Source organism: Marmota flaviventris, chromosome 14, assembly GCF_047511675.1.
Source record: "Marmota flaviventris isolate mMarFla1 chromosome 14, mMarFla1.hap1, whole genome shotgun sequence".
Lineage (NCBI taxonomy): Eukaryota > Metazoa > Chordata > Mammalia > Rodentia > Sciuridae > Marmota > Marmota flaviventris.
The window spans coordinates 56,154,658-56,169,239 of NC_092511.1; the positions used below are offsets into that span (position 1 = coordinate 56,154,658).

Sequence of the window (14,582 nt, forward strand, 5' to 3'; positions counted from 1 at the left end):
ACTCTCTAGCTCTGTGCTTTTTATTCTTTCAAATAATAAATTCCTGTTGTTTAAGCCATTTTGATACATTTGATACATTTTTTTCTACTTTGATAATCAATGTTACTGTACAGAGAGCTCCACAGAAATAAGAACTGATTATGAAACCCAAACCAGCCAAGAAAATTACATACTAGTTTCTAGTAGTTTCATTCTTATAAAGATGTAACCAGCGTTTTGCAAGTTATCAAGTATCTTAAGATAATTACCTAACCCAGTACCACAAGAATTCTGAATTGAGCCGGCAGTCTTGTGGCCATTTTACAGATACAGGAAAAGGAAAAAAAAAAGACTTCCGTGTACTACAACATAAGTATTTCGATTCTGCTTTCTAGAATATCAAATAAAATACACTGAAAAATAATATAAACAAAAAGATCACAACATTCTTTCAGATTTTAAAACTACTGCTTGACATTATAAAACTCCATGAATAATGTGACTATAATAAGTAATAAAAAGCCCAAATTGCTACATATTAAGTTCAAACTGGGCAAGCAGAGTAGCTACAAAAAGCCTACCATCTTACAATAGTGCTACTGAAGCATTCACATTGTACTACAGTTTTTCCCTGCACATGGCTAACTCACTATCCTATGACATTCTGTGGCTGCTGCCTTGTTTCTTTTCTTTCAGCTTTGTATCTTGACATCGTGTTTGATATATGCAATCTGTGAACATTATATGATGGCTAATGAAGGAAATCATAAGATTTTAAATTGTCACTCATTTTATCAGCTGTTCCTAGACTCTCAGAAAAAAAAAAAAAAACAATGTTAAGATAAATCACCTTAAGTAAACAAAAGTATTCATAAATTTTGAGTTTCCTTTATTTAATTAAACTGTCTACTCAGATATGTAAAGAGAATCTTGAAACACACACACACACACACACACACACACACACACTCTCCTATTATTTTTACAATCAATGGCACTTTCTTTTCTGGAAGCTTTCCTGTTGTACCTAACTTACTTATGGCCTTAAAAGCATTTATTTACAAGACTTGCAAAGATCTACCTAGCTCTAGATGATATATATAACTATATCCAATGCAGCTCTGCAACACATGAAAAACACCATGATGGGGACTAGATTTATAAAGATATTAAAAAAAAAAAATGCATCCTCTGCCCTAGAAGAGTTCACAGCTTAGAAAGGGTGACAGGTAAACATACTGATAATATGGATGGGCAACAGTGAAACTTACTTATAAACAGCCACTAATTGGCTGAGAGTTGGAAAATTTTCACAAAATGCCATGGGCACAGAATCTTGAAGTATACCAAAAAGAAAGAGAAGACACTTCAGATAGAAAAAAGTACAAGGACACCAATAAGTGCATTTAAAACAAGCAGTTTGACTTGGTCACAACATAAGGATGACTAGAAATAAGGGTCAGGGTCAGGGCATGAATACCATGCAAAGAAGTTGCCGATTTTTAATTCTATAAGACATAACAATGACTTTTAAATGAAGTCAGTGACAGATTTCCATTTCAGAAGAAAAACTCTGGTGGCAATATGGAAAACAGAATAACGAAGAAAGAAACTAGAGACATTAAAAAAAAAAAAGAAAAAAAGCAGTAAATAGGCTATAGAGACATAGTTCACATGAGAAAGAAATGGGTCAGTGACAATGGGAACAAAGAAGCAGCTGATTCATGAAACATTTAGGGAAGGGCCAGGGTTGTGGCTCAGTGGTAGAACGCTCACCTCGCAAGCACAAGACCCTGAGTTCGATCCTCAGCACCACATAAAAATAAATAAGTGAAATAAAGGTATTTAAAAAAAAAAAGAGGAAGAAGAAGCATTTAGGGGATCTAAATGGAAGACCATGTTTGCTATAACATAATTATGTTCCCCCCAAAAACCTCATGTTCTAAAACTACACGCTGAAAATAACATGAATTAAGGAAAATGGGAGTTGGGTGCAGACACTTCAAAACCAGTGTCACTCTTGTAACCACAGTAGTAACAAAAGCAATAAAAATTCTAATAAAAATATTAACATAAAAATATACTGAATAAGGAACAAGATAATAAGATAGGAGTTTTTAAAGATATGAATAAGAGTAATTTAAAAAAATATTTGAAGCTAAGTTATGGAAAAAAGGGAAAAATTTTCAGACATCTAGGGAATTGTGTAAATTTTTCTAACACAGATAAATGGCCAAATTGAGTCAAGAGGAAGAATGCAAACTCAATGAACAATACATAGTATTCTTCTATACCATACATAGTACCATATCTTCTATAGCTTGCTACTTTTGGATTTAGATGTTGCCACTTAGTTAACATTAATATGCTGGGAATGGCACAAAATGTTAATATTCTGGGAATGGCATACATTATCCTGTCTAATGATACTATATAAGCCAATTTATGTTACAGAAATAAATACTGTATGGACTGCTATTAATGATGGCCTTATAACATAGGTAGTAGTAAAAGGGAGAAAAGAGTATGACCATACCAAGTTTCCATTTAGGAGTGAATATTTCCATTCAAAAACAGAATAATTATGGAGTTTATAGGTTGTGTAAATTTAACCTTTAAAATATATGGTATTTTTAAATGGGAAAGTGATACAATCATATCTAAGAGGGACTTGAACCAAACTCAAAAGGCTAGCAACAAAGACTAAAAATGGTCAGAAGGGAAGAATAACAACTACTAAAAAATGTCAACAGAAGCCAAGAGAAGGAAGAATTCCAAGAGTTCTCAAGAAGGTCCAATATTACAAAGAAATCAAATAAGAAGGATGAAAAGCCAAGTATGTTTAATGAGTACCTGTTAGATTTCCAGACACGCTATACTGTCACCAAAATCTGAGGTGGAATTATTCCCATTTCACCTATGTACTAAATAAAAGAGCTTCTGGTATTTGTCCAAGATCACATTGCTAATAAGACAGAGCCAAAATCTAAATTCAGATCTTTCCCAACTCCAAACCTCATGCTAGTAATTAGGAGATTACTGCAAAATGCAGATGCACAATCATTCTAGAGCGGTGCAAACAGAAATTTCTGTAATGATGGAATTAACATGGCAGTATGATTTGAATGTCCCCTGTACATGTTTAAACTGCTGTTACAGTACTACTAAGAGGTGAGACCTTTAAGAAATGATTAGGTCATGAGGACTCTATCCTCACAAATGGATTAATACCATGTAGGTAAGGGTTGAGAAATAAATATTAAAAATTGGAGCAAAGAACATCCTAGAACTTTATGGAACACAGAACTGAAGAGCAATGAACTAGGATATCTAGTGGAAGAAATATCTAAGCAGCAAAGTTTGGAATGGGAATATCTGTCCCATCACTGTATTTTAAAAGCATTTTAATTTTAATCTCACGGGCTCACCTATGGAGAGGAATATTGCTTTTGAGTCTCACTTAAATTTGATTTACATGAGACTGGATTTTTGCAATGATGTTGGAACTAAGACTTGTGGGACTATGAGGACCTAAGAAATGTATTTTGATAGTATTTGAAGATAAAATCTTTGAGAGGTAATAAGGGTTGCATAATGTCATGAGGGTGGGGTCCCTGTAAATAGGACTGGTGGTTTTATAAGAGAAAAAGAAATTGGAGCTTCCATACTCCTGCTCTTTCACCATGTGATACCTTCTCATGTAGCTACTGAGCACTCCTAATGTAGTTATTTTAAGTGAAGAACTGAATTCACATTTTAAGTTTAAACTTTAGACAGCTAAAAATAGCAAATATCTGTAGATTTTACATCACAGAACTGCAGTGATCTGAAAAACAAGAAAATGAGAAAAAGAGATAAAAGTCAAAAAGTAAGATTGTAAAGGTAGAAGAACATCAATCAGGAAGGCAGACCTGAAGTACACCTGTGATCATAAATTTAGTTGGTAAAGATTTTTATGATCATATTAGTTTATAATTCAAAAAACTATTTAAGAGAACAGCTGTACTATAAACATAAAATCACTAATTTCTCTCACTACTATCACTTATTTTTCCTTGAGAGTCTAATCTTTATTAGACTGAGTACTGCCTAATAAATACTAGAGAATGTCTGCTTATTTTTACCTAAAAAGGAGCTTGCTCATGGCATCACACTCAGAAGAATATGGAAAAAAAAATTTCCTGAAACTAGATAAATGATAAATAAATAAAAAGTGCTAAATAGTTCTAATAAGCACCAAGGATAAAGGTTTAATCCTTTTTACAGGTTGCAATACTTTATCCTCTGTATCTAGGTTTTAAAATGCTTACTTAATTCTAACATACAAATAAAAGTGAATACTCTGTATTGTTTACAAAAGAGACCTGGCCAAAGCATAGGTCTATTTAGTAACATTACCAGTAAAACAAGACATGACATCTCATCTTCAGAAAGGTTTCGTGGGAAACCAACAGTACTACCTACGCGGCACTCCCTGCAAGACTCAGTAAACAAAAGAAAACTCAACTCTGAAGAAGGAAACTGGAAATGTATGATTTGTTGGAATTAGTGCTGAATTTTCAAGGATTTCCTATTTTTTAAAAATTCAACTATTATAAGTATTACAGTACAAGATTTTGAAAACTAAAGACAAACAAAAAACATGTATTAGTCCCATTCCATTTATCAAAATTTTATTTCTGCACCAGACCTATACATTAGCTATAATTACACTGTTAACACATGACCATGAAGGGAATATGGAACGGTAAGGAGAAAATTCAGAAATGGAGAGAGTAGATGAGAGCTACTGAAGAAAAGGCTTATTTGGTAAAATGAAAATGAAGAAATTTTAATCTAGAAAGTCTAAAATAAAATAGATGCTTTATCCATTATACTTTGGAAGTCATGTTCTTTTTTCAAGAATTTGTTATCTGTGTAGTTAATGCTTAATAAGATAAGTGAAAATAATAAATACAAAAACTCTACTAAGAATAATTTCATAAGAATACTGTCATAGTTCAGACTCTTAATAAAAAGTACCAAAAAACTAAATCACTATAAAATTGCTACCTAGTTAGAATTATTAGTTGTTCTTGGCTCAATGTTTAATTTAAAATTCAATTTAAAACTTTGGAATAAAACTGATAGTATAATGAGTGAATTGGAGCAAGCTATCATTAAAACCCCTTTGTAAATCTTTATAATAAAAATTATTTTTTAAAAATCCACACACTGGGCTGGCGTTGTAGCTCAGTGGTAGAGCACTTGCCTAGCTAGTATGTGCAAGGCCCTGGGTTCGATCCTTAGCACCATATTAAAAATAAATAAATAAAAATAAAGGTATTGTGTCCAACTACAACTAAAAAATATTTTTAAAAAATCCATACACTAACATAAGGAAGAGGAAGAAGGAAAAAAATTAAACTCCATCCTAGAAGAATACACATAAAACTGAATACTAGGGGAGGAGTAGCCAGGGAAGACTTACTTTCCATTTTATATCTTTCAGCATCATTTGAATTTTTAAGCAAATGTACTGATACAATATCTTTAGAACTTTAAATAAAAATTTTAAGAATACTGTTCAATAGCTACATGTTCCCCCACATAAAATGTGAACTCAGAATGGTTCCCTCTAGACCTATGTAACTTGATCAAAAGCACGAATAAATTGGAATGACTAAAGCAAAAGACTGGCAAAGTATTAATCTTTCTTCTTGTTAGCATCCCAGTTTCCTAGATTCATTTTCTAGGTCACTGACCCACTACTGCCCTCTCCTAGATTCTATCTACTGTTTAATAATATTTACTTTAGACCCCATTAACTGATTAGCAAATTCCCCCAAATCAATAACCAATCCTCTTCCACAGCCCTCACCCTCAATGGTATGTATCCCTTTTGCCTCAGCAAATGATCTTGCTTCAAACTATTCTGAGACTGAGACTTGGGACACCTGGTATGAACTGCATTATTAAAACATATCTATAGTCAGGACCTAGTCATCTCTTTCTGACTTTGATTTTTTTCCTCTCTTCTGATTTTTTTCTTTTTCTTTTTTTCTTCTTCTTCCACCCCACTGGTGATTAAACTCAAAAATGCATGCTAGCCAAGAACAGCACTCTTTACCAGAGCTACATCCCCAAGGCTTTTAAAAAAATGTTATTTTAAGACAGGGTCTTGCTAAATTGCCCACACTGTCCCCAAATTGGTGATTGGTCTGCTAAGCTCCCGAGTAGCTGAGATTACAGGTGTGCCATAGAAAGACCCTCCTTTCTTTTTACTCCCTACTCTTTACTCTTTACCTTTTCCAGAGATCATTCCATGAATCATTCTTTTTCCTAGCTTCTCATTTTCTAATTCTAAAGAATATCCACATCCTCCTCCATCCCAATACTAATTTACTGCAACTGTAAACCACAAAAGTTAACTATCCTTTGTCCTTTTTTTTCACAAATGTCTCAAAAAAGGAATTGACATTACCTCCAATGTCTCATCAGCACCTATTTCTTTGCTTTACTTATTTATTCACATGTATTATCAAGTATTTGGAATAAAACAATGAAAAGACAGGTTTCTATAGTCATATAGATTATATTCCCTTGAGATTTTATTTTCAGTACCTAGCACTAATCTGAGTTGTCTTAAAGATTATCAATACTATTTTAATGGCAAATTCCACCAATAACAACTACTGAGGATTGAACCCAGGGCTGCTTAACCACTAAGCCACAGCCCTTTTTGGTATTTTATTTAGAGACAGGGTCTCACCAAGTTACTTAGGGCCTCACTAAATTACTGAGGCTGGCCTTGAACTTGCAATCTCCTACCTCAGCTTCCTGAGCCCACCAGTAACTTCTTAATCCTAATCATAACCCACCCATCAGTAATCAACTTGACACAAACATTCCAACTCTCTTTTTCAAGTATACTATTAAATTTCCTCATTAAGAAGTTTCAATGGAATGTCTCAAGCCCATCAATTTACTTTTTAAAACCAAACTTATCTTCTTCTAATAACTTCTTTCAAGAAGCAACTTTCCTATATTGAATTAATAATTTAGAATTATCTTTACAGCCAATCACTAGGTTGTGTCATCTTTTAATGACTTTCTTCATAGTTTCTTTTCAACTCTATATTTTTTCCTTTATTTTATTTATTTTTATTTGGTGCTGAGGATTGAACCCAGTGCCTCACATGTGCAAGGCAAGTGCTCTGCCACTGAGCCACAACCCCAGCCCTCAACTCTATATTTAAAATGTCTCCATCTCTATTCACTTTCAAATCCTCATAACTTCATACCTGTAATACCACAAAGCTATACTCCCACTTACAATTCCTACTTCTTCCAAAGCAACCAGCAACTTATTTCCAGATTAATCAATAGTTCCCCAGGGGCTGGGGCCGTGGCTCAGTGGTAGCACACTTGCCTGGTATGTGTGAGGCACTGGGTTCGATTCTCAGCACCATGTATAAATAAATAAAAATAAACATCTATCAACAACTAAAAAATATTTTTTAAAATAATAAATAAAAATAGTTCCCCAAGGGAATCAAACTGAAGTCAAACAGTTAAGACCACCTGCAACTTAATACAACTTCCTTTCTAAGATATAACAGTTTTTATCTTTACTTCCTTCCCTTTTATGTTAAAGGATGAGAAAAATACACCTCTTATTTTAGGAGTCTTAGTCTTATTCCATCCTACTTCCTTAGGGACAGCAAACTGTCAAAATCTCATCCTTTCCCTTTGAAATCAAAAGACAACTTCTCCCTCCTTTTCCTGGTTTATTTCTTTTTTTTTAATTTGTTTTAATTAGTTACACATGATAGTACAATGACCTTGACATATCATAAGAAAAATGAGAAATTATATTCCTGGCTTATTTCTTTGACCCCAAAATAAATCCTTCCTCAAACCTGAGTCTTCTCGCTTTCATTCTCTCTGCTTCTATTTGAAGCTTTAAAGAATAATCAATACTCAACATCTGGCCACCCATTTATTAATTAACTCACTACATCCTGGCCTTCTTTGCTACCATTATAACAAACTATTGCACTGGAACTTTCCTTAGCCTTCCAAAAGACAACCAACTACTACTTCCCTGATCTATAAAGTATTATTTACTTCTGACTCCTTCTTCCTTAAAACTCCTTTCAATCTGGGCAGTACTAAATTTTCAAGGATTTCCTATTTTTTAAAAATCCAACCATTTTAAGTATTACAGTACAAGATTTTGAAAACTAAAGACAAAATACATGTATTAGTGAAGTTCCATTTATCAAAATTTTATTTCTGCACCAGACCCATACATTAGCTATAATTACACTGTTAACACATGACCATGAAGGGAATATGAAACAGTAAGGAGAAAAAATTAAGAAAATTTAATTTTCCAACTATCTCTCTGGCTGTTCATTAGCAAACAACTATCAAAAGTTCCTCACCCTCTGTCTGCCTCTTACATGCAATGCGCTTTAGAGTTCACCCTCTTTGCTTCTCATTTTATACTCTCTCTGTAAATTTAATTTGGTTTCATGGCTTTAACTACTGCCTAATATAGACAATTCCCAAATCTTTAATCCAAGCCCAGATTTCTCTTCTGAACTCTGGATATAGACAGCCAAATACCTGTTGGCCATAGCCACACAGATGACTCATGTCCAAAACAGAAACCCTCATCACTCCCCCAAATTTCCTTTTTCTATATCTCCCAGGAGAATGTGCATTTCTAACAAAGTCCCAAATGATGCTGATTAATCAAGATCCACACTTTGAGAATCACTACACAAACATATGTGCTGCTTTCAACCTCCAGGCAATCAAGATTCTGCTATTTCCTAAAGTCATGATATCTAGTCAATATTTCAGAGCACTCCACAGAACTTAAAATCTTGCAACACAGCATTCCAAGCAATAATTACCAAAAGGTAAGACTAAAAATAATGGTCTTCAACAAACTCAAGTTTCTTGAAGACAGGCATAGTACTTGCCATATACCCTAGAATTGAACCTAACACAAGTAGATGCTCAACAAACAGTGGCTTAAATGGGCAGTATTATCACCTATCGAGTCACCAAAGCCAAAAACAAAAGCAGGATTCACTCCTTTTCTTTCCCATAATCCAGAAGTAATCAAGTCCTTTCTTCTACCTCCTAAATTTATCTCATAACCTCTTCTCCATCTGCATTGTCACTATATTCTCTCAGGTTTTTATTTCTCATATGAATTACTGTAATTAATTCTTAATAGATTCCCATATCTAGATTTATCCATCTTAATTAATATCATAAGACCACCAAACTGATCTCTTTTTAAAAGTAAATGAGACAATGTCATTCTCCCAGTTAAAAATACAAGACTGGGGCTGAGGTGGTAGAGTGCTCACCTAGCATGCATGAGGCACTGGGTTTGATCCTCAGCACCACATAAAAATAAAATATTGTGTTGACCTAAAACTAAAAAATAAATATTAAAAAAATAAAATAAATAAAAATACATGACTGAAATTTTGGGAGGGGAAAAAAATTACTGCCTCATACAATATACAAGCCCATCTACGATCTTGCCTAAATCTCCCTGACATTTTCTCCCTTCCACCCTACTCCATCCACTGTTCTCCAATCATGCTAAACTAATATACTTTTAATTTACAGTGGGGTTACTTTCTGATAAACCTATCATAAGTTAAAAAATACCTTAAATCAAAAATGATCTTAATACAACCAACCTATTGAACATCACAGCCCACAGTAGGGCTAAAATCTAACAAAAAGCCTATTTTATAATAAAGTAATGAAAATCTCACATAATTCACTGAATACTGAAAGTGAAAAACAGAATGGTCAATGTATGTTAAAGTACAATTTCCACTGAATGCTTACCACTTTCACACTACCATAAAGTTGAAAATCATAAGTCAAACCATTATTAGTCAGGCTCCATCTGCACTTGTTCTTTAAATGCTTTGTACAGCTCATGGCTCTTATGACTTTGAGCATAAGCTCCCTATCAGGAGTGTCCTTCCCCCTTGGCTAAATACTCATCCTTTTAAGACTCAGCTCAGGCACCTTATCTTCTAGAAAGCTTTGAGTGATTTCCATCCCAATTTGGATTAAGCCTCTTGCCTGCCACATGCTCTTATGGCACCTTGTTTTGTGTTTGTTAATTGCACATATCATACTGCATTATCATGGTCTTATTTACCCCACTTGATTAAGTTGCTCAGAGATAATAATCATGTCTTATGTTTATAAAATCAGTGCTAAACAGATAACAGACACTTGACTAAAATTTAAATACATTCCTTGATATTCTCCAAACAATAGCTCTCAAAATTTAGAAAACATCACAATCACCTGGAAGCCTTATAAAACCTAGACTGCTTGGCTCATCCCCAGCTTGGGATTCAGTTGTTCTAGGGTGAAGCCAACAAGTTTCTAGATAGCTATTGATGCCATGGGTCCAGGAACCACATTTTGAGAATATGCCGTCTCTCCCCACCTTCAGGATTTGAAGTGTTTTCTAGATGTTTCCAACTATCCCTTTTACAATTCTAATAATCTTTTTTTGGTTTGTTTGTTTGTGAGTGCTGGGGACTGAACTCAGGGATGCTCTACCACTGAGCTGTATCTCCAGCTCTTTTATTTTTATTTTGAGATAGAATCCTGTTAAGTCACCCAGGCTGGCCTCAAACTTTTGATCCTTCTGCCTTAGCCTCCCAAATTGCTGGGATTACAATCATGGGCCACTACATCCGGCAATCCTAATAGAGCTAGCACAATTTTTACCTCCTTCAATAAAATTTTCCCTAATTCCCAACTTATCTTTCCTCGATTTTCTATCATGTTTTGTGTGTATTCTTACAAGATTCATCACATGTTAAATTATTTTACAATTAGTGGCATTTATCCAATGTTTTCTACTTAAGTGAGCAGAAAACCTGCCTTAATTATCTTAATATTCTCCACAATGAAAATCACAGTAACCAGTAAACAGCAGACAAAAATCTACCAGTATTTGTTAATACTAATGAGTCCCCCTTGCTTGCCCCAGACTCTAGGCCCAAGGTCTGTCTGACCTCCTTATAGCCCCTTACTATCAATGACAGATGCCTGATTCTTCTAGGCTTATCTGTTGTTCTCCCTAGCTGACCCTTAGTCAGCTTCCTTACCTTTATCCTGAATCATTTTAATTTTCTCATCCACTATGGGACATAATGAGGGGAGAAACTGTCTCCTAATAACTGATGTAAATTTTAATTCTGTGGTCCTAAGACTGGTTGTTTGCCATTATCAAGAAAAAAAAAATAGTCATAGCAGACAATAATAAATTTAAGTTCTAGCTACAGAATCATGGAGATAAAGACTATTTTAATGAAAAGTTTAAAAGTACAAAGACATAAAGTCCTTTGTAAAACTTAAAGTTGTTTTAAGAAACAAAACTTAATAGACTGTGTTTATATAAGTATCCAAAACAAAATTCACATTATTTATTCCAACAAAAACAACTTGGTTCAGGGAAAATTGCTAGGAGCTCAGTACTTCAGATTTTTATACGCATATACCGAAACACTCATACTTCTGGGTGCTTAATTCAAATAGGAATGAAGAGAGGGAAAGAATAATGCTCAGGATAAAAAGAAAACTACTTTTAGGGCAGCAATTAAGATACTTGTCAGCAAAAGTCCTTAAGAGATTGAACTAAATCCCTCTTATTTTGTCCTTATTTGAATTATTCAGTTATAGAAATACTATAAAATCTATTACAAAAATATAAGTATGTTCATGATACCAAAAGCAAGAGTTATAATAGAAATTTCCCAAAGAGAGTGAAAATTTTCAGAATTCCATGTTCAATTCATTAGAATTACCAGATCCCTCTCAAGCCTGACTTATTTGAGTGAGCCAATATCCATATGGCAAAATTGAATTATAGAGAGATTATTAGTCTTCACATATCTTGGTTAATGCTATTTCAACAGACCAAAATCCTAAAGTTGGGAAATCACTGTCATCACAAATTATGTAGGTCCTAAAATGGTACCAGGAGGATGGAAGAGAAAAGAGCCAACAGTATACCAGAAAACTTAAGAGGAAGTTGGAAACAGCAAGAAAATAACAACTTGGAGTGAAAACAATATCATCAGGCACATCTTAAAAATACTATAAAAGGTTAGGAAATACTGAATACCAAAAAAAGATAAATTTAAGAGCTAAGCGGTTGGTGATGTAGATGGTGGTAGAGCTTATGCACATTCACTGCAACAAAGATCTTCAAGATCCTGATCTTTCAGTAAAATACAAGCATTAGAAGTTCCATTAAAGCACTGCAGTGCAATTCATAACTTCAAAGACTAAGCTAAAAGAAAGACCGTATTCTAGCTCTCATCTTTCCAAACTGTTTTCTGTAATAGCATGAAAAAATAAATAATTTCGTGCTTTGGCTGGGAAAGTTGTCTCTAAACTGTCTCCCCAAACTGGCAGGGGAAAACTTCTATACATATCGAAATCACAAATCATTTATTAAGTCTGTTCCTAATCTGGATTTAAGTATGCTAGTTAAGCATACTTAATCATTCACCCTATATTCTAAATAAATGTTGATTTGCTTAAATATTTTAATTTCCTTTTCTCCCCTCACCATCACCACCAAATTGATTTTCAACTGCAATCAACAGAATTCTTCTGTTCACTAATCCACTCTGTATTCTGAAGTACCTAACTTCTACAAACAGGATTGGAAGACTATACAATTAAAGGTGCAAAGTAATATCCAATATTAGTCTAAAAATCTGACTTTTCGAAGGCTTTTTAGAGAAAGTGAACAACCCAGTCTCATGTTTAAATAACTGACACATACGGAACAGCACCGAGAATTTCTCCTACTATGTACACACAATTCTTGATTACAAAGAGGAAACTACACGGGCTAAGCGGAGTTAGTAAACCGGTAAAGTAACAGGCTAAAAGGGCGTCGTTGATTTCTTGGCTACAGTGACAGGCGGGAGACACACCCCTAGCGTCGGTCTGAAACACTACAGCAGTGAATTCTACCTAGGGATTAATGTGCGGGTAAGGAAAGATAAATTTAAATCGCCATGATTCAAAAACAACCACCCCAAGAGACAGACGCGAAGGTAACAAAGAAAATGAAGAGCCCTGGGTAGTTAAGAAAATAACAGAAATCCACTATCCCCATTTCTCCAAAACCAAGCTGTCCTGTTTTAATGACTATACACCTTGAACCTTTCCGGTTCGCCAAAGCAGAGGGAGAAGCAGCAACGAAAGAAACCCCCTAGGGTTGCAAACAGCAGCGAGATAAATACTAACAGGAAAGGTGGGAAGTAAATAGCAGGATTCCTGCCAAGGCTCACTGGTAGAAAATGGGGAGTGAGTGGGAGAAACAGAAGCTCTAGAGAGAAAGTGGGTCTTACATAAAGCGCCATTTGCCACATATTTTCATTTCCATAGGATTTCGGAATACCCTCCAACTTGAGTGAGTGAGTCTGGGGGCGGAAGGGGGGACTCCACGTGGAGGAGGGCTGGGAAAGGAGTAACGCGCAGCGACGAGGCTGTCGGCGAGGGCGGGGGGCGACGGGGGTCGAGGCCGGGGCGGGATCCCGGCGAGCGCGGGTGGGGCGGCCGAGGGGCGACCGGAGGTCCCGGGGGCGGGCGCGGAGGCCCTGCCGTAGCGCCGGGCCGGCCGCCGTCCTGTCAAGCAGGCGGTCCGCCGCCCCCGCCGGCCGCCAACGTACCCGGGCAGTGAACGCACCCGCGGGGCACCGGTGGGGCCCGGGTCTCTCGAATTTTCCACCGGGGGAGGCCGACCAGGGTCGTCGGGGATCTCCCCCGAACCTGGCAACGGCGGGCGGGGACGCATAGTGCAGGGGGGAAGCCAAGGTCTCACCATTTTGCTCGGCGGGTCGGCGGCTCACTCGCGCGGTGAAGAGTCTGCTCTAACGAGCTCCGCAGGAAGCGGCGGCGGCAGCGGCCCAGCTGCGGCCCTCGGGACGCCCGGGGAGGGGGTGCGGGCTGGGGGAGGGGAGGCGGCGCCGCGGGGCCCGCGCCGGCCGGGTGACTGGGCACGCGAGAGAGCGGGCAGGGCGGGGGAAAGAAATTAAGGTCGAGATTCAGAGAGCGAGCGCGGGAGGAGAGACGGCGGGAGGGAAGCGAGGCGGAAAGGCGGAGAGGAGGGGGGAAAGGGGCCGAGAGGGCCGGGCGGCTCGGGGACTGCAGCCTTACGCTCGCGCCGGAGCCGTGACGGACTCACTGCAGTGGCTCGCGCTGACCTGCAACCTCAAGGCACGAAAAAGGGGGAGGGCAGGAGAGGGAGGGGAGAGCGGAGCGCAGCAGCGCGCGGGGCGGAGGGCGGGGGCGCGTGGGGCCGGCGGCGGGGGTGGAGCTTCCGCGAGCGCCGCACATCCGGGAACCCGCGCTCCCGACTCGGCGGCTGCAGCCGCGGCACTCTGGCGAGCTCTGGTTGGGGAGTGCGGAGCGCGCGGACCACGTTCGCCCTCCGCCCGTCGCCCCTTGCGTGCGGGGCGGGTGGGGAAAGGCTAGGGGTGGGGGCGCAGACGTCCGTGACGTCGTGTGGCGGATCCCTTCCTGTCATGTGGCTG

General features: G+C 37.5%; 1 protein-coding gene across 1 annotated transcript in view; it reads right to left on the minus strand.

Moving 5' to 3' along the window:
• Positions 1-14,314, minus strand: part of Ppp3r1 (protein phosphatase 3 regulatory subunit B, alpha) — a 59,193-nt gene extending 44,879 nt beyond the window's left edge. The window contains exon 1 of the mRNA XM_027934433.2: positions 13,871-14,314. Within this exon, the coding sequence (XP_027790234.1) occupies positions 13,871-13,873 (3 nt within the window). The 5' untranslated portion in view covers positions 13,874-14,314. The remainder of the gene's footprint in view (positions 1-13,870) is intronic.
• Positions 14,315-14,582: the final 268 nt, after the last annotated feature.